Source organism: Aythya ferina (genome assembly GCF_964211825.1).
Source record: "Aythya ferina genome assembly, chromosome: 23".
NCBI classification, from domain to species: Eukaryota; Metazoa; Chordata; class Aves; order Anseriformes; family Anatidae; genus Aythya; species Aythya ferina.
The window spans coordinates 2,889,301-2,907,281 of record NC_140321.1 but is presented as its reverse complement, the minus strand read 5'-3'; the positions used below and the strand labels follow the sequence as shown (position 1 = coordinate 2,907,281).

Sequence of the window (17,981 nt, the reverse complement as noted above, 5' to 3'; positions counted from 1 at the left end):
GGAGCAGATTCCGGGACGGACCTGTAGCCCGTGGAGAGGAGACAAAGCAGGAGCAGGTGACCTGGCAGGAGCTGCTGCCCATGGGGGAACCAGGTTGGAGCAGTTTTCTCCTGAGGGATGGACCCCGTGGTACGGAGCCATATCTGGAGCAGTTCTGGAAGAGCTGCTGCCTGTGAGAAGCCCACACCGGATCAGTTCATTAAGGACTGCATCCTGTGGGAGGGAACCCACAGCACAGGGGATGAGAGTGATCGAGAAGGAGCGACAGAGAAGAAGCGCTGTAGACTGATCATAACCCCCATTCCCCCGTTCCCCTGCACCGCTCGGGGGGAGGAGGTGGAAGAGGGAGGATGGGGGGAGAAGGTGCTTTTGGTTTCTTTCCTTTGTTTCTCACTTCTCTAGCTTGTTAGTAATGAGCAATAAATCTTACTATCTTCTTATGCCGAGTCTGTTTTGCCTGTTACAATAATTATTGCGTGATTTTCTCATCCTTATCTCAACCTTTGAGCCCTTTTCACATATTTTCTCCCCATTCCTCTTTGAGGAGGGGCAGTGAGAGAGTGGCTGTGGTGGAGCTCAGCTGCCCACTCGAGCGGAACCACGACAGGTGGATAGGGAAAGAGCAATTGACATCATCTGCCTGGACTTGTGCCAAGTATTTGACACCATCCGGCACAACATCCTTCTCTCTGAGCTGGGGAGGCATGGATTTGACAGATGGAATGCTCGGTGGATAAAGAATTAGCTGCATGGTCGCGCTCAGACCATGCAGCTAATGGACCCTTGGTATCCCTCAAGGGTCTGTACTGAGACCGGTATTAGTTAATGTCTTTCCTGGGGACATGGAGTGTGTGCCACTGAGTGGCACTCAGAAAGTTTGTTGATGATACCAAGAGGTGCATTTGACACGTTAGAGGGAAGGGATTCCATTCATGGAGACCTAGCCAGGCTTGAGAAGTGGGCCCATGCAAGTCTTATGAGGTTCAACAAGGCCAAGTGCAAGGTCCTTCGTGTGGATCAGGGCAATCCCAATCACAACTATGAGCTGGGTTAATAGGTTGTAAGCTGTGTTAATAGGTATGAGCTGTGTGAATAGGTTGAGAGGAGCCCTGAAGAGAAGGACTTGGTGGAGGTGTTTGATGAAAAACTCAACATGAGCAAGCAAAGTGCACTTAGAGCCCAAAAGGCCAACCATAATCTAAGCTGCATTGAAAGAGGCGTGAGCAGCAGGTGGTGGGAGGTGATTGTCCCCCTCTACGTTGCTCCAGGAAGACATCAACTGGAGTGCTGCATTCAGCTCTGGGGCTCCCAGCACAAGAAAGACAAAGACCTGTTAGAGTGGGTCCAAAGGAGGGCCACGAAGAGGATCAGAGGGCTGGAGTATGTCAAGGGGTAACGGTTTTAAACTAAAGAAGAGTAGATTTAGATAAGTTATTAGGAAGAAATTGTTTACTATGGGGGTGATGACAGAGAGGAAGAGGTTCCCCAGAGAACCTGTGGAAGCCCCATCCCTAGAAATATTCAAGGCCTGTTCAGGTGGATTTACATGGCAAGGTTTTCTTCAGAGGAGCTGGAAGAGGGTGGATGTGGGGAAGAAGTTGCAATGAACACCCAGACTCCAATGCAAGTTGCAAGCAAAGGAAAAGAATTTTTTATTGGCTCTTCTGTATCTGTCCTGAGATAGCGCAATACCATAGAAACCTCCTAGTGACAGAATACAGCCTATGAGCACTTTGGTATTTTCTCACTGTCCAAGGTTAAGCAACTTCATGTTAGCGCTTATACTACAAAAACAACCTTTTGGTGTTCCCTATATCCTCCTAATCATCACGTTCCCAGGGCTTTCTGCTGACCAAAGCGATATGACTTTGGTGGCTATCCAAGTTCATATACACCTCTGGCCCAAGAGGAAGTGGTTTTAGTTTGTTTTCTTTGTTTCTCACTTCTCTAGCTAGTTAGTAATAGGCAATATGTTTTCTTAATCTCAGAATACTGAGACTGTTTTGTCCATAACAACAATTTTTGAGTGATTTCTCTGTCCTTATCTCAAACCTTGAGCTCATTTCACCATATTTTCTCCCCTTTCCCTTTGAGGAGGGTGAGTGAGAGAGCAGCTGTGGTGGTATTCAGATGCAGAGCTGGGTAACACCACCTCAGCCACATTGGATGGCATTCTGAGTAGTCTATTCCAGTGGAAAGTATTCATGCACATGGCAAGGGAGGTTGATCTAGATGATCTTTAAGGTCCATTCCAATGAAAGACATTCTATGATTCTGCCATTCTGTGATTCTACGGCATCGCTTATGAATTTACAGACTGCACAGAGAAGGGCAGAGTCAAAAGCGGAAAGAATGTTAATCCTGGAGAGCAGTGTAAATGGGGATACGATCAAAAGCCAGTACAACAAATCACACACTAGGGGATGTAACAAGGGACCATCAGAGTGAGTTGAGGAGGAAAGGAATGGGAAGGATGTTCAATATCTTCATGCATAGGAGACCTTGGGCATTTTTCTGAGACTTGGTGGAACTTCTTCCTCAGAATGGCACTTTAAACATCCCCAACAGTGTCACCCAGAAACACATCACCTGACTACTCAAGACATATGCCGCACTTGAGATGAGTATTCCGCCCTCACAGATGCATTCCTGCCCTAGAAATACTTGGACGTTTCATCCCAGCACTCTAAAGAAGCTATTGCTGGGGCATGGCCATGACCTAAAATCTGGAAATGAAAAGGCAGCAGTGCAGGAAACCAACGCACAGCCCATATCATTTGTTGGGATGGCTTGCATTCAAGATGAGCTTGTCAGAAAATTGTTACCTCTGCCAAGGGAGACTCTGGGCCAGCAGCAATGAAGGACCAGTATAAAAGGCAGCTCAGCTCCCTGCTCTCTCATCCAATTCTCTCGCCTTGTCCTCCTTGGGAACCAGGTGAGTCTGAAGCCCTCTCTCCTCCTCTTCCAAAGTGGAAGGGATCTTGCATCAATAGACATCAAATCCGATGGTGGCTCAGAGCTATGGAGTTCAGTGCCTTGGAGTTCCTTGCCATGGGAGAGGGCTGGATAGAGAAGTTCTGTATAGGGAGAGGTTGGGAAAGGGGTCTGAGGAAGCTTTTGGTTTATGTACTATGCGAGGGTGTTCCTGGGCCAGGCTGCTCTTTGAAGGGCCTTGTCAGGACAAAGTGATGAAGACCATGTGCCTCCTGGCACAGCCTCCACATCCACCTTCAGCAGTTGCCTTGGCTCTTTTGTGATGGGGTAACTGAGCTGATCCTCACCTACCCATGCGCTCTGCTTCCTCTCTACCATCTTTCCCAGGTGCATCTCCAGCCCAAGACATGTCCTGCTACAACCAGTGCCTGCCATGCCGGCCCTGTGGCCCGACTCCACTGGCCAGCAGCTGCAACGAGCCCTGCGTCAGGCAGTGCCAGAACTCCACCGTTGTCATTGAGCCCTCTCCTGTGGTGGTGACCCTGCCCGGCCCCATCCTCAGCTCCTTCCCGCAGAACACCGTTGTGGGATCCTCCACCTCCGCTGCCGTTGGCAGCATCCTCAGCTGTGACGGAGTCCCCATCACCTCCGGCTGCTGTGACCTCTCTGGCATTTCCAGCCGCTACTGTGGCAGAAGGTGCCTGCCCTGCTAAAGAAGCCAGCGGCCATGGCCCTGGGGTTCTTCTCCCAGGAACTTCGTATATGGTGCTACACAAAGGAGGAATCTTCAGGCCATTGCTTTCTCAGCTCCTGTGGCAAATGCTGGCAGGAAGGGGCCAGCCTGTGCTTTCTGAAAACATGGTTCATGCCTCTCCTTCCATCTCTCCACCTACCTCCTTCTCTTCCTTTTCCATGTGCTCTTCTTCTCCCTTGGTCTGTGGGGCTCCTTAGTGCCAGCCCTCCCACTGTGGTAACAGCAGACACATGCCCTGCATGAACTCCACCATGAGCAAGGGACACTACCTCTATGTTGGCCTTGGTGATTCCCACACTGAGGGGCTTCTGCTTGGAGTGACCTCCTTTTCCTCTCTACACTCATTAAAGATTTCTGCATCCCAGCCTTGTGTGTAGATTTTTCTTCCCTCCGTGTATGCCCATCTGAGCTGCCCGGGGAGGATGGCTTTGCCCTTGGTGGGTATAAGATGGGTGTTTATGGAACCCCTTCCCCACTCACAGAAGAATGGCAATTTGTGACACACTGCAGAGGATTGTCTCTTGGGCACTGCCCCTTGGAGATGGAGAAGACATCCCTGGCTTTTGCAGAGAGATAGAGGGAGGGTAAGGGAAGGAAGAGAGGAGGGGAAGCGAAGGGAGAGGAGGGGACAGGAGAGGAAGGCAGGGGAGGGGAGGGAAGGGAAGAGGAGGGGAATCATCACAGCACTGGATAATATGGATGCTATTTTGTTCAGGGAGATGTTGGCAAGGGATGTGTATAGAGGAGGGAGCATGTCCCGGGGCAAAACACAACCATAGCCAAGTAAGAGCGAGCAGACAGTGTCTTGTGTCTCCTCTTATGGCCTCTGCCCAGGCTGAGGAGTGCAGCTGCCCACGTTCCCCTTTGCAGGCTCCACGGTTATGGAAGCTGAGCACATATCCAGGAGACACACAGACAGGGATGTGTATGCCCCGTTTGGGGAAGATATACCCAGTCTGGTACTGGCAGTAGCTGCTTTTGGGGGCCCAAAATGCTCCTGATGCATTTGCCTGGAGGCCGAGACCTCCTCCCCCTGCTCCAGGAGCTGCACAGGGACCTCCTGGCTCCAGCAGCTGACAGCATAGGCCGGGGGCAGCCTCGCCCCCAGCTGGCAGCTGGCACCAAATCTGCTCTCATTTTTCTACCAGGAGCTGGCATTTTCTCCTTGCAGTACACGTGCACACAGGTAAGGACAGATTCCAGAAGAGGACAGGACACCCCGCTCCGTCTGCCCTTGTGTGCTCCTCCCAGCTCCCCTTACCCTGCACGTCCCCACATGGGTTTGTATAGGTCTATCCCACACCCATTCCTGCCGGCGTCCGTGTTTCACAACCATTGCAGTTGCAAGGCTCAGGCTGATCTTCCTGGCAGTGGCACCTGTGGCATCTTGATAGGCCAACAACCGGTGTGAATTGCGAGGTTTCTGTCGTGATCGCCTTCATGTTTCTTTGGTCTGGTCGCTGTCTCTGTATGCTTGTTGATTGTGTTCCCTTTTCTTAGCGTCCCAACTGAAAACATCCCCAATCTGATAATCGCGCTAGCATAAACACGGCCACAGCCCCGCATAGCCCCCCACAAGTGGTGTGCCCCCTCCCCCCCATTTGGTCTCCTCACTGCCTCCCTCATCATCTGTCAGAGAAAACAAACAAAGAAACAAACACCCTTTGTTTCTCAGTTTTCCCACGGCTTCCTTCACCTTATAGGTCTTCAGGCTCTAGGTTGGTGCATGGAGCAGGGGCATCACAGCCCTGGAGATGATGAACACCACTGTTCAGGGCGATGTTCGCAATGGGGTGGGTAGAGAGGAAGGAGCATGGCCCCAGGCACAACACAACTGCAGCCAAGTGAGAGTGAGCAGACGGTGTCTTGTGTCTCCTCACAAGCCTACTTCCAGAGGGCAACAAGGAACACCCTACAGGAGCTCAAGGAAGACAGGAAAACTGATGGTGCTATTGTAATCAAGGAGCACAGCAGTGCAGAAGCTCTTAGCAGACGCCAGCTGCATGACAGGTAGCAAGTCCCAGAAGAAGCCGTCAGTTACTATGTAGGGGCAGCACAGGATTATCGAAGCAGGAGTGCCACTTGTGCCAAGGAAGGGTGCAGGAGCTCAGTCCACAGGCTTCCCACCAAACAGGCACATACCTCCTCTCCCATGGCAGTGGATGGTAGATGCCAACAGATCTATCCTGGTCCTTGAGTGTGAAGAGAAGATCCCATTTTAGGCCCACTGTTAGAGGAAGAGGAGCTAGACCACACAGCTAGAGAACAAAATTATCCTCGCTACACAGAAGGCATCTAAAAGCATAAGAGGCATCCTGACCAAGACATGGCAGGGATGACACCCACTAGATCAGGTTGTCCAGGGCAATCTGGTCGTGAACACCTCCAGGGACTGGGCATACACACCTTCTCTGTGCATGCTGTTCTAGTGCCTCAACAACCTCTATGTTTCCTCCTAACATCTAATCTAAATCTCCCTTCCTTTACTTTAAAGCCATTCCCCCTAAATCCTATCATTACCTGATGTACTAGATGTTGCTCTCCATCTTTTTATAAGGCCCTTTTAAGTATTAAAGAGCTGCAATCAGGTCTCTCTGGAGCCTTCTCTTCTGCAGACTGAACATCCCCAGCTCTCTCAGACTTTCTTTGTAGGAGAAGTGCTCCAGCTCTCCAATCATTTTGTGGCTGTCCTCAGGACCTACTCTAACAGGTCCACATTCTTCTCGTGCTGGGGACCCCAGACCTGGCTGCAGCACTCCAAGTGGGACCTCACAAGGTCATAGCAGAGGGGGACAATCACCTCCATTGACCTGCTGGCCACTCCTCTTGATACAGCCCAGGATGCAGTTGCCATTCTGGGTTACAAGTGCGTGCTGATGGCTCATGTTGCACTTCTTGTCCACCAGAACCCGCAAAAGTCCATCTCTGCAGGGCTGCTCTCAATGACTTCACCCATTCTGTGCCCATGCCTGGGATTGCCCCAAACCAGGTGCGGCACCTTGCAGTTGGACTTCTTGAACCTCATGAGGTTCACATGGGCCCACTTCTCAAGCTTCTCCAGGTCCCTTGGGATGGTATCCCTTCGTTCTGCTGTACCAACTGCATTGATCAGCTTCATGTCATAAAAAGACATGAAACAGAACCAGTCTGTAGGCAGACACCGGAAGGACACCAAAATTCCCACCAAAGCAATGGCTTTCTCCCTTGGCCATCTCTTTGCAGATGGAAAGACCAGACAGGGACACACTCGGGGATGCTGCAAAAGTTTATTGAATCTCAGGAGGGAAAAGAGGTGACTACAAGAAGAGGCCCTGAGAGTGGAGATCAGCAAGAGCCACCAAAATCTGTTCAGATTTTGAATGGCAGACTTGCCACAGGGTATCCATCTAACTGGACCCACAAGTGGAGAGAGGCTTGCATGTCACACCAGGTTGGTTTCTGGGGACTTCACAGAGAGCTTGGAGGGCAGCAGAAGGCAACAAGGAAAAGAGAGAAAAAGAGTGAGTGAGTGGAAAACAGAAAAGGTAAACATTGGCCATGTTGACAGAGAGACCAGGTTGGCCCCTTCCTGTCTGTCTTTACAGGACAAGACAGAGATGGTCAGCCCCTCTTAAAACAGGAGCGTGAAGGTCTGTTCTTCTGTCCAGCAGCATGTTGTGAGTTCCTGGGGTCCTGGTCTGGGACACTTTCTGGCATCTTTAGCAGGGGCGGCACCTGCTGCCACAGTAGCGACTGGCAATACAGGAGAGGTCACAGCACCCGGAGTTGATGGGGACTCCGTCACAGCTGAGGATGCTGCCAACGGCAGCAGAGGTGGAGGATCCCACAACGGTGTTCTGTGGGAAGGAGCTGAGGATGGGGCCGGGCAGGGTCACCACCACAGGAGAGGGCTGGATGACGATGGTGGAGTTCTGGCACTGCCTGACACAGGGCTCATTGCAGCTGCTGGCCAGTGGAGTCGGGCCGCAGGGTTGGCACGGAAGGCAGGGCTGGCACTGGTCGTAGCAGGACATGTCTGGGGGCAGGAGGTTCACCTGGGAGAGAGGGCAGGGAGGAAGCAGAACATGGGGATGCATGACGAGCAGCCTGTCACCACACCCTAACAAAACCAAGGCACAGGCCATAGTGAGAGCTGGAGGCTGTGCAGGGATGTGTGAGGGCTTCTTGGCCTCATCCTGCCAGGGCCCAAAAGGAGACACCGGAGACTATCTGGCTACAGACTAGGCCCTAGTCCAGAAGCAATCTTAATGCACACCCAGCATCCCTCTGTGAGAAACCTGCTTCCCTCCTCCACAACCAGAAACCCCGAAATTTGGCATAGAACAGAGCTGATTGTAGCTGAGAAGTCCATGGAGATGAGACCTCGGATAATGAGGAGGACAAGAAGGGGCTTCACACTCACCTGGTTCCCAAGGAGGAGAAGGCCAGAGAAGTGGATGAGGGAGCATGGAGCCGGGCTGGCTTTTATAGTGGACCTTAGCTGCCCCATGTCCAGAGACATCCCTTGAAGCAGTGATTATTTCCTGACAAGCTCCTCTTGGATGCAAAACATCCCAGCTAATGATATGGGCTGTGTATTTCCTTCCTGTGATGATGTTTTTCATTTCCTGCTTATGCTGTTTCCCAGTTATGTTGCCTTTTGAGTGGCAGGTAGGAAGGCCCAAGCATTCCCAGGCAACACATGTCATTGTGGGCAGAAGACTCAGCTCACATGCTGGAAGAGTCCGGTAAAGGCAGATGGTGTCAGCCTGGGTGACTCCTTAGGGGCTCTTTAGAGCCCTTTTTGCGACAGGTGTCCCAACTCCTACTGTGACCCTAATCCACCTAACACTGTCCTCAGGGAAAACCTGCTGGCCTGCTTTGCCTCCTCCTGCTCTGACCCAGGGATGTCTGTATGGGGGGAGAGGTTGTTCAGGGCCCTTTCTGGATCACAAAAGAAAGGCCCAACAGGACATTGTCTGTTTTATTTATAAGGAATAAGAAGAGGAATGTAGACATAGAGTAAATCTTTCATGTGCAGGTGACCCGGCGTTTGTGCAGCATCAGACAGAACTACGTGGATTTTTTCCAAGACACGCAGTGCAGATCCTGTCCCTAAAGAATTCCTTCTTCACACCCATGCCTTGATGCCTTTCATTTTTGTTTTTAAAAAAAAAAAATTAAATAAAATTCTGCCGTTGGCAGCATCCTCAGTCCGACAAATTTGGAAAATATGATAGGAAATTAATTGCCAAGGTTTCAAAGAGATATGATGGAAAGCAATGATGGAATTCCCGTTTTCTGACATACTGTGGGGCTGTGGAACTAGGTCTCCTGCATTTCAGCCAAACCTGAATAGTGAGGAAGGGCTGCTCCTGGGATGTCTCTCACTGAGGTTTATTTTGGGATATAGTGCTACAGCCAGATTGGGATGGTGTTGCACACCCTAGATGTTCCAGGACTCTTACAGTGTCAGTGGTGTTTTGTTGAAGCCATCTGCCCCAGACCCAGTGTCACCACCTCCCTTATCCTCATCTCTCCAGGCATGCCCTCCTACCCGAGTAGCTACAGACCCTGACAAAGAGCCCTCTGAAAATAAGGGTTATTTCTTCTGCTGAGAGCCTGTTGAATCACAGAATCACAGAATTTTCTAGGTTGGAAGAGACCTCAAGGTCATCGAGTCCAACCTCTAACCTAACGCTAACAGTCCCCACTAAACCATATCCCTAAGCTCTACATCTAAACGTCTTTTAAAGACTTCCAGGGATGGTGACTCCACCACTTCCCTGGGCAGCCTGTTCCAGTGCCTCACAACCCTTTCAGTGAAGAAGTTCTTCCTAACATCTAACCTAAAACTCCCCTGGCTCAACTTAAGCCCATTCCCCCTCGTCCTGTCACCAGGCACATGGGAGAACAGGCCAACCCCCACCTCACTACAGCCTCCCTTGAGGTACCTATAAAGAGCGATAAGGTCGCCCCTGAGCCTCCTCTTCTCCAGGCTGAACAAGCCCAGCTCCCTCAGCCGCTCCTCGTAGGACTTGTTCTCCAGGCCCCTCACCAGCTTTGTCGCCCTTCTCTGCACCCGCTCAAGCACCTCCATGTCCTTCTTGTAGCGAGGGGCCCAAAACTGAACACAGTACTCGAGGTGCGGCCTCACCAGAGCTGAGTACAGGGGGACGATCACCTCCCTAGCCCTGCTGGTCACACTGTTTCTTATGCAAGCCAGGATGCCGTTGGCCTTCTTGGCCACCTGAGCACACTGCTGGCTCATATTCAGCCGACTATCCACCATCACTCCCAGGTCCTTCTCTGCCTGGCAACTCTCCAACCATTCCTCTCCCAGCCTGTAGCTCTGCTTGGGGTTATTGTGCCCCAGGTGCAGGACCCGGCACTTGGCCTTGTTGAACTTCATACAGTTGACCTCAGCCCATTGGTGCAGCCTATCCAGATCCTCCTGCAGAGCTTTCCTACCCTCAAGCAGATCGACACACACACCTAACTTGGTGTCATCTGCGAACTTACTGAGGGTGCACTCGATGCCCTCGACCAGATCATCGATGAAGATATTAAAGAGGACCGGCCCCAGCACCGAGCCCTGGGGGATGCCACTAGTGACTGGCCTCCAACTGGACTTGACTCCATTCACCACGACTCTTTGGGCCCGGCTATCCAGCCAGTTTCTAACCCAACGAAGCGTGCACCAGTCCAAGCCAAGAGCAGTCAGTTTCTTGAGGAGAATGCTGTGGGAGACGGTGTCAAAGTGAGTCTCAAGGAATTGTCTTTTCACCTGGGTCAGGAGCCAGGACAGACTCACACAAACGGATGTTCCCCAGAGAGCTGTTGGGATGCACTGGGGAAGGATTTGGTCTAGGCTTGGGGCTCTCCACAGTGAGACCCAGACACTCCAGCCCTGAACGCATGTCAACAGACTACCAGGAGGTAACACTGCACCAGCACCTGGCAGCACTACACAGACATGACACAGGTCCTGGGACCAGATGGACATATGCCCAGGGTCAGGTGAATTATGTGCACATAAATGCACTGGCAAATACTGTGTTGGGTCTGTCTGGGATGGAGTCACCTTGCCCTGCAGCAGCCCACACAGTGCTGTACTCTGCACTCGTAGCTTGAACAGCATTGATACCACTCCAGTGTTGTGTCTATTTCTGCATAGTGCTGGCACAGCATCAGGACTCCTTCCAAGCCCCCAAGAGCCAGCAGGCTGGGGGTGGGCAAGTGAAGGGGAGGGGACATTGCCAGGGCAGCTGACCTAAACCAGTCAAAGGGATATTCCATAACACCTGATGTCAAACTCAGCAATAAAAGGTGGAAAAAGGAAGAAGAGGGGACGGGTGGGCTCTCGTGAAAATGTCTGTTTTACTCAGGTGGGCAGCCGAGCTCCATCACAACCACTCTCTCACTCCCCCTCTCCTCAAAGAGAAAGTGGGAGAAAATACAACACAGACAAGTCGAGGTTTTAGATGAGAAAGTTTTAATTAAAGGGAAAAAGAATGGGGAGAAAAAGAAACAAAAGAAACAGTAAGTCTGTGCGGAAGCATAGAGAGAAGGAAAAAAAAATATTCTCTACTTCCCATCAACGAGCAATATTCGGCCACGTCCTGGGAAGCAGGATCTCAAAACGCATAGTGGTTGTTCAGGAGGAGGTGTTCTGTGGGAAGAAACTGAGGATGGGGCTGGGCAGGGTCACCACCACAGGAGAGGGCTGGATGACGATGGTGGAGTTGCACTTGGACTTATTGAACCTCACTTGGTTCACATGGGCTCACTTCTAAAGCTTCTCTAGATCCCTTTGGTTGACATCCCTTCCTTCTGTTTTATCCACTGCACCACTCAGTTTGGTTAGCCTGAGTAGCAGCGGTAAGGGAATCCGATGGAGTGCCCCTACTGAGCGCTGGTTAGTGTCATGTCAGAAATAAGCTTCCATCATATAAGGAGAAGGTGTATGTTTTTTTAATTTTTTTTTTTTAAAAACAAAAATGAAAGGCATCAAGGCATGGGTGTGAAGAAGGAATTCTTTAGGGACAGGATCTGCACTGCGTGTCTTGGAAAAAATCCACGTAGTTCTGTCTGATGCTGCACAAACGCCGGGTCACCTGCACATGAAAGATTTACTCTATGTCTACATTCCTCTTCTTATTCCTTATAAATAAAACAGACAATGTCCTGTTGGGCCTTTCTTTTGTGATCCAGAAAGGGCCCTGAACAACCTCTCCCCCCATACAGACATCCCTGGGTCAGAGCAGGAGGAGGCAAAGCAGGCCAGCAGGTTTTCCCTGAGGACAGTGTTAGGTGGATTAGGGTCACAGTAGGAGTTGGGACACCTGTCGCAAAAAGGGCTCTAAAGAGCCCCTAAGGAGTCACCCAGGCTGACACCATCTGCCTTTACCGGACTCTTCCAGCATGTGAGCTGAGTCTTCTGCCCACAATGACATGTGTTGCCTGGGAATGCTTGGGCCTTCCTACCTGCCACTCAAAAGGCAACATAACTGGGAAACAGCATAAGCAGGAAATGAAAAACATCATCACAGGAAGGAAATACACAGCCCATATCATTAGCTGGGATGTTTTGCATCCAAGAGGAGCTTGTCAGGAAATAATCACTGCTTCAAGGGATGTCTCTGGACATGGGGCAGCTAAGGTCCACTATAAAAGCCAGCCCGGCTCCATGCTCCCTCATCCACTTCTCTGGCCTTCTCCTCCTTGGGAACCAGGTGAGTGTGAAGCCCCTTCTTGTCCTCCTCATTATCCGAGGTCTCATCTCCATGGACTTCTCAGCTACAATCAGCTCTGTTCTATGCCAAATTTCGGGGTTTCTGGTTGTGGAGGAGGGAAGCAGGTTTCTCACAGAGGGATGCTGGGTGTGCATTAAGATTGCTTCTGGACTAGGGCCTAGTCTGTAGCCAGATAGTCTCCGGTGTCTCCTTTTGGGCCCTGGCAGGATGAGGCCAAGAAGCCCTCACACATCCCTGCACAGCCTCCAGCTCTCACTATGGCCTGTGCCTTGGTTTTGTTAGGGTGTGGTGACAGGCTGCTCGTCATGCATCCCCATGTTCTGCTTCCTCCCTGCCCTCTCTCCCAGGTGAACCTCCTGCCCCCAGACATGTCCTGCTACGACCAGTGCCAGCCCTGCCTTCCGTGCCAACCCTGCGGCCCGACTCCACTGGCCAGCAGCTGCAATGAGCCCTGTGTCAGGCAGTGCCAGAACTCCACCATCGTCATCCAGCCCTCTCCTGTGGTGGTGACCCTGCCCGGCCCCATCCTCAGCTCCTTCCCACAGAACACCGTTGTGGGATCCTCCACCTCTGCTGCCGTTGGCAGCATCCTCAGCTGTGACGGAGTCCCCATCAACTCCGGGTGCTGTGACCTCTCCTGTATTGCCAGTCGCTACTGTGGCAGCAGGTGCCGCCCCTGCTAAAGATGCCAGAAAGTGTCCCAGACCAGGACCCCAGGAACTCACAACATGCTGCTGGACAGAAGAACAGACCTTCACGCTCCTGTTTTAAGAGGGGCTGACCATCTCTGTCTTGTCCTGTAAAGACAGACAGGAAGGGGCCAACCTGGTCTCTCTGTCAACATGGCCAATGTTTACCTTTTCTGTTTTCCACTCACTCACTCTTTTTCTCTCTTTTCCTTGTTGCCTTCTGCTGCCCTCCAAGCTCTCTGTGAAGTCCCCAGAAACCAACCTGGTGTGACATGCAAGCCTCTCTCCACTTGTGGGTCCAGTTAGATGGATACCCTGTGGCAAGTCTGCCATTCAAAATCTGAACAGATTTTGGTGGCTCTTGCTGATCTCCACTCTCAGGGCCTCTTCTTGTAGTCACCTCTTTTCCCTCCTGAGATTCAATAAACTTTTGCAGCATCCCCGAGTGTGTCCCTGTCTGGTCTTTCCATCTGCAAAGAGATGGCCAAGGGAGAAAGCCATTGCTTTGGTGGGAATTTTGGTGTCCTTCCGGTGTCTGCCTACAGACTGGTTCTGTTTCATGTCTTTTTATGACATGAAGCTGATCAATGCAGTTGGTACAGCAGAACGAAGGGATACCATCCCAAGGGACCTGGAGAAGCTTGAGAAGTGGGCCCATGTGAACCTCATGAGGTTCAAGAAGTCCAACTGCAAGGTGCCGCACCTGGTTTGGGGCAATCCCAGGCATGGGCACAGAATGGGTGAAGTCATTGAGAGCAGCCCTGCAGAGATGGACTTTTGCGGGTTCTGGTGGACAAGAAGTGCAACATGAGCCATCAGCACGCACTTGTAACCCAGAATGGCAACTGCATCCTGGGCTGTATCAAGAGGAGTGGCCAGCAGGTCAATGGAGGTGATTGTCCCCCTCTGCTATGACCTTGTGAGGTCCCACTTGGAGTGCTGCAGCCAGGTCTGGGGTCCCCAGCACGAGAAGAATGTGGACCTGTTAGAGTAGGTCCTGAGGACAGCCACAAAATGATTGGAGAGCTGGAGCACTTCTCCTACAAAGAAAGTCTGAGAGAGCTGGGGATGTTCAGTCTGCAGAAGAGAAGGCTCCAGAGAGACCTGATTGCAGCTCTTTAATACTTAAAAGGGCCTTATAAAAAGATGGAGAGCAACATCTAGTACATCAGGTAATGATAGGATTTAGGGGGAATGGCTTTAAAGTAAAGGAAGGGAGATTTAGATTAGATGTTAGGAGGAAACATAGAGGTTGTTGAGGCACTAGAACAGCATGCACAGAGAAGGTGTGTATGCCCAGTCCCTGGAGGTGTTCACGACCAGATTGCCCTGGACAACCTGATCTAGTGGGTGTCATCCCTGCCATGTCTTGGTCAGGATGCCTCTTATGCTTTTAGATGCCTTCTGTGTAGCGAGGATAATTTTGTTCTCTAGCTGTGTGGTCTAGCTCCTCTTCCTCTAACAGTGGGCCTAAAATGGGATCTTCTCTTCACACTCAAGGACCAGGATAGATCTGTTGGCATCTACCATCCACTGCCATGGGAGAGGAGGTATGTGCCTGTTTGGTGGGAAGCCTGTGGACTGAGCTCCTGCACCCTTCCTTGGCACAAGTGGCACTCCTGCTTCGATAATCCTGTGCTGCCCCTACATAGTAACTGACGGCTTCTTCTGGGACTTGCTACCTGTCATGCAGCTGGCGTCTGCTAAGAGCTTCTGCACTGCTGTGCTCCTTGATTACAATAGCACCATCAGTTTTCCTGTCTTCCTTGAGCTCCTGTAGGGTGTTCCTTGTTGCCCTCTGGAAGTAGGCTTGTGAGGAGACACAAGACACCGTCTGCTCACTCTCACTTGGCTGCAGTTGTGTTGTGCCTGGGGCCATGCTCCTTCCTCTCTACCCACCCCATTGCGAACATCGCCCTGAACAGTGGTGTTCATCATCTCCAGGGCTGTGATGCCCCTGCTCCATGCACCAACCTAGAGCCTGAAGACCTATAAGGTGAAGGAAGCCGTGGGAAAACTGAGAAACAAAGGGTGTTTGTTTCTTTGTTTGTTTTCTCTGACAGATGATGAGGGAGGCAGTGAGGAGACCAAATGGGGGGGAGGGGGCACACCACTTGTGGGGGGCTATGCGGGGCTGTGGCCGTGTTTATGCTAGCGCGATTATCAGATTGGGGATGTTTTCAGTTGGGACGCTAAGAAAAGGGAACACAATCAACAAGCATACAGAGACAGCGACCAGACCAAAGAAACATGAAGGCGATCACGACAGAAACCTCGCAATTCACACCGGTTGTTGGCCTATCAAGATGCCACAGGTGCCACTGCCAGGAAGATCAGCCTGAGCCTTGCAACTGCAATGGTTGTGAAACACGGACGCCGGCAGGAATGGGTGTGGGATAGACCTATACAAACCCATGTGGGGACGTGCAGGGTAAGGGGAGCTGGGAGGAGCACACAAGGGCAGACGGAGCGGGGTGTCCTGTCCTCTTCTGGAATCTGTCCTTACCTGTGTGCACGTGTACTGCAAGGAGAAAATGCCAGCTCCTGGTAGAAAAATGAGAGCAGATTTGGTGCCAGCTGCCAGCTGGGGGCGAGGCTGCCCCCGGCCTATGCTGTCAGCTGCTGGAGCCAGGAGGTCCCTGTGCAGCTCCTGGAGCAGGGGGAGGAGGTCTCGGCCTCCAGGCAAATGCATCAGGAGCATTTTGGGCCCCCAAAAGCAGCTACTGCCAGTACCAGACTGGGTATATCTTCCCCAAACGGGGCATACACATCCCTGTCTGTGTGTCTCCTGGATATGTGCTCAGCTTCCATAACCGTGGAGCCTGCAAAGGGGAACGTGGGCAGCTGCACTCCTCAGCCTGGGCAGAGGCCATAAGAGGAGACACAAGACACTGTCTGCTCGCTCTTACTTGGCTATGGTTGTGTTTTGCCCCGGGACATGCTCCCTCCTCTATACACATCCCTTGCCAACATCTCCCTGAACAAAATAGCATCCATATTATCCAGTGCTGTGATGATTCCCCTCCTCTTCCCTTCCCTCCCCTCCCCTGCCTTCCTCTCCTGTCCCCTCCTCTCCCTTCGCTTCCCCTCCTCTCTTCCTTCCCTTACCCTCCCTCTATCTCTCTGCAAAAGCCAGGGATGTCTTCTCCATCTCCAAGGGGCAGTGCCCAAGAGACAATCCTCTGCAGTGTGTCACAAATTGCCATTCTTCTGTGAGTGGGGAAGGGGTTCCATAAACACCCATCTTATACCCACCAAGGGCAAAGCCATCCTCCCCGGGCAGCTCAGATGGGCATACACGGAGGGAAGAAAAATCTACACACAAGGCTGGGATGCAGAAATCTTTAATGAGTGTAGAGAGGAAAAGGAGGTCACTCCAAGCAGAAGCCCCTCAGTGTGGGAATCACCAAGGCCAACATAGAGGTAGTGTCCCTTGCTCATGGTGGAGTTCATGCAGGGCATGTGTCTGCTGTTACCACAGTGGGAGGGCTGGCACTAAGGAGCCCCACAGACCAAGGGAGAAGAAGAGCACATGGAAAAGGAAGAGAAGGAGGTAGGTGGAGAGATGGAAGGAGAGGCATGAACCATGTTTTCAGAAAGCACAGGCTGGCCCCTTCCTGCCAGCATTTGCCACAGGAGCTGAGAAAGCAATGGCCTGAAGATTCCTCCTTTGTGTAGCACCATATACGAAGTTCCTGGGAGAAGAACCCCAGGGCCATGGCCGCTGGCTTCTTTAGCAGGGCAGGCACCTTCTGCCACAGTAGCGGCTGGAAATGCCAGAGAGGTCACAGCAGCCGGAGGTGATGGGGACTCCGTCACAGCTGAGGATGCTGCCAACGGCAGCGGAGGTGGAGGATCCCACAACGGTGTTCTGCGGGAAGGAGCTGAGGATGGGGCCGGGCAGGGTCACCACCACAGGAGAGGGCTCAATGACAACGGTGGAGTTCTGGCACTGCCTGACGCAGGGCTCGTTGCAGCTGCTGGCCAGTGGAGTCGGGCCACAGGGCCGGCATGGCAGGCACTGGTTGTAGCAGGACATGTCTTGGGCTGGAGATGCACCTGGGAAAGATGGTAGAGAGGAAGCAGAGCGCATGGGTAGGTGAGGATCAGCTCAGTTACCCCATCACAAAAGAGCCAAGGCAACTGCTGAAGGTGGATGTGGAGGCTGTGCCAGGAGGCACATGGTCTTCATCACTTTGTCCTGACAAGGCCCTTCAAAGAGCAGCCTGGCCCAGGAACACCCTCGCATAGTACATAAACCAAAAGCTTCCTCAGACCCCTTTCCCAACCTCTCCCTATACAGAACTTCTCTATCCAGCCCTCTCCCATGGCAAGGAACTCCAAGGCACTGAACTCCATAGCTCTGAGCCACCATCGGATTTGATGTCTATTGATGCAAGATCCCTTCCACTTTGGAAGAGGAGGAGAGAGGGCTTCAGACTCACCTGGTTCCCAAGGAGGACAAGGCGAGAGAATTGGATGAGAGAGCAGGGAGCTGAGCTGCCTTTTATACTGGTCCTTCATTGCTGCTGGCCCAGAGTCTCCCTTGGCAGAGGTAACAATTTTCTGACAAGCTCATCTTGAATGCAAGCCATCCCAACAAATGATATGGGCTGTGCGTTGGTTTCCTGCACTGCTGCCTTTTCATTTCCAGATTTTAGGTCATGGCCATGCCCCAGCAATAGCTTCTTTAGAGTGCTGGGATGAAACGTCCAAGTATTTCTAGGGCAGGAATGCATCTGTGAGGGCGGAATACTCATCTCAAGTGCGGCATATGTCTTGAGTAGTCAGGTGATGTGTTTCTGGGTGACACTGTTGGGGATGTTTAAAGTGCCATTCTGAGGAAGAAGTTCCACCAAGTCTCAGAAA

The 17,981-nt window shown here is 51.8% G+C and overlaps 4 protein-coding genes across 4 annotated transcripts; 2 read left to right on the top strand and 2 right to left on the bottom strand.

Moving 5' to 3' along the window:
• Positions 1-2,856: 2,856 nt before the first annotated feature.
• On the top strand, positions 2,857-3,647 carry LOC311423044 (feather keratin Cos2-3-like; the record flags this gene model as incomplete). Its single annotated transcript, XM_084496639.1, has 2 exons — positions 2,857-2,935; positions 3,340-3,647. The coding sequence occupies 2 exons, from the start codon at positions 2,857-2,859 to the stop codon at positions 3,645-3,647; spliced, it is 387 nt and encodes a 128-aa protein (XP_084352765.1).
• A 3,739-nt stretch (positions 3,648-7,386) lies between these two features.
• On the bottom strand, positions 7,387-8,189 carry LOC311423010 (feather keratin Cos1-2-like; the record flags this gene model as incomplete). The annotated part of the gene is made up of 2 exons (XM_084496592.1): positions 7,387-7,722; positions 8,091-8,189. The coding sequence occupies 2 exons, from the start codon at positions 8,187-8,189 to the stop codon at positions 7,387-7,389; spliced, it is 435 nt and encodes a 144-aa protein (XP_084352718.1).
• Positions 8,190-12,303: 4,114 nt separating this feature from the next.
• Positions 12,304-13,106, top strand: LOC311423033 (feather keratin Cos1-2-like; the record flags this gene model as incomplete). The annotated part of the gene is made up of 2 exons (XM_084496631.1): positions 12,304-12,402; positions 12,771-13,106. The coding sequence occupies 2 exons, from the start codon at positions 12,304-12,306 to the stop codon at positions 13,104-13,106; spliced, it is 435 nt and encodes a 144-aa protein (XP_084352757.1).
• Positions 13,107-16,725: 3,619 nt separating this feature from the next.
• On the bottom strand, positions 16,726-17,636 carry LOC311422790 (feather keratin Cos2-3-like; the record flags this gene model as incomplete). Its single annotated transcript, XM_084496155.1, has 2 exons — positions 16,726-17,153; positions 17,558-17,636. 2 exons carry the CDS (start codon positions 17,634-17,636, stop codon positions 16,846-16,848), a joined length of 387 nt encoding a protein of 128 aa, XP_084352281.1. The 3' UTR covers positions 16,726-16,845.
• Positions 17,637-17,981: the final 345 nt, after the last annotated feature.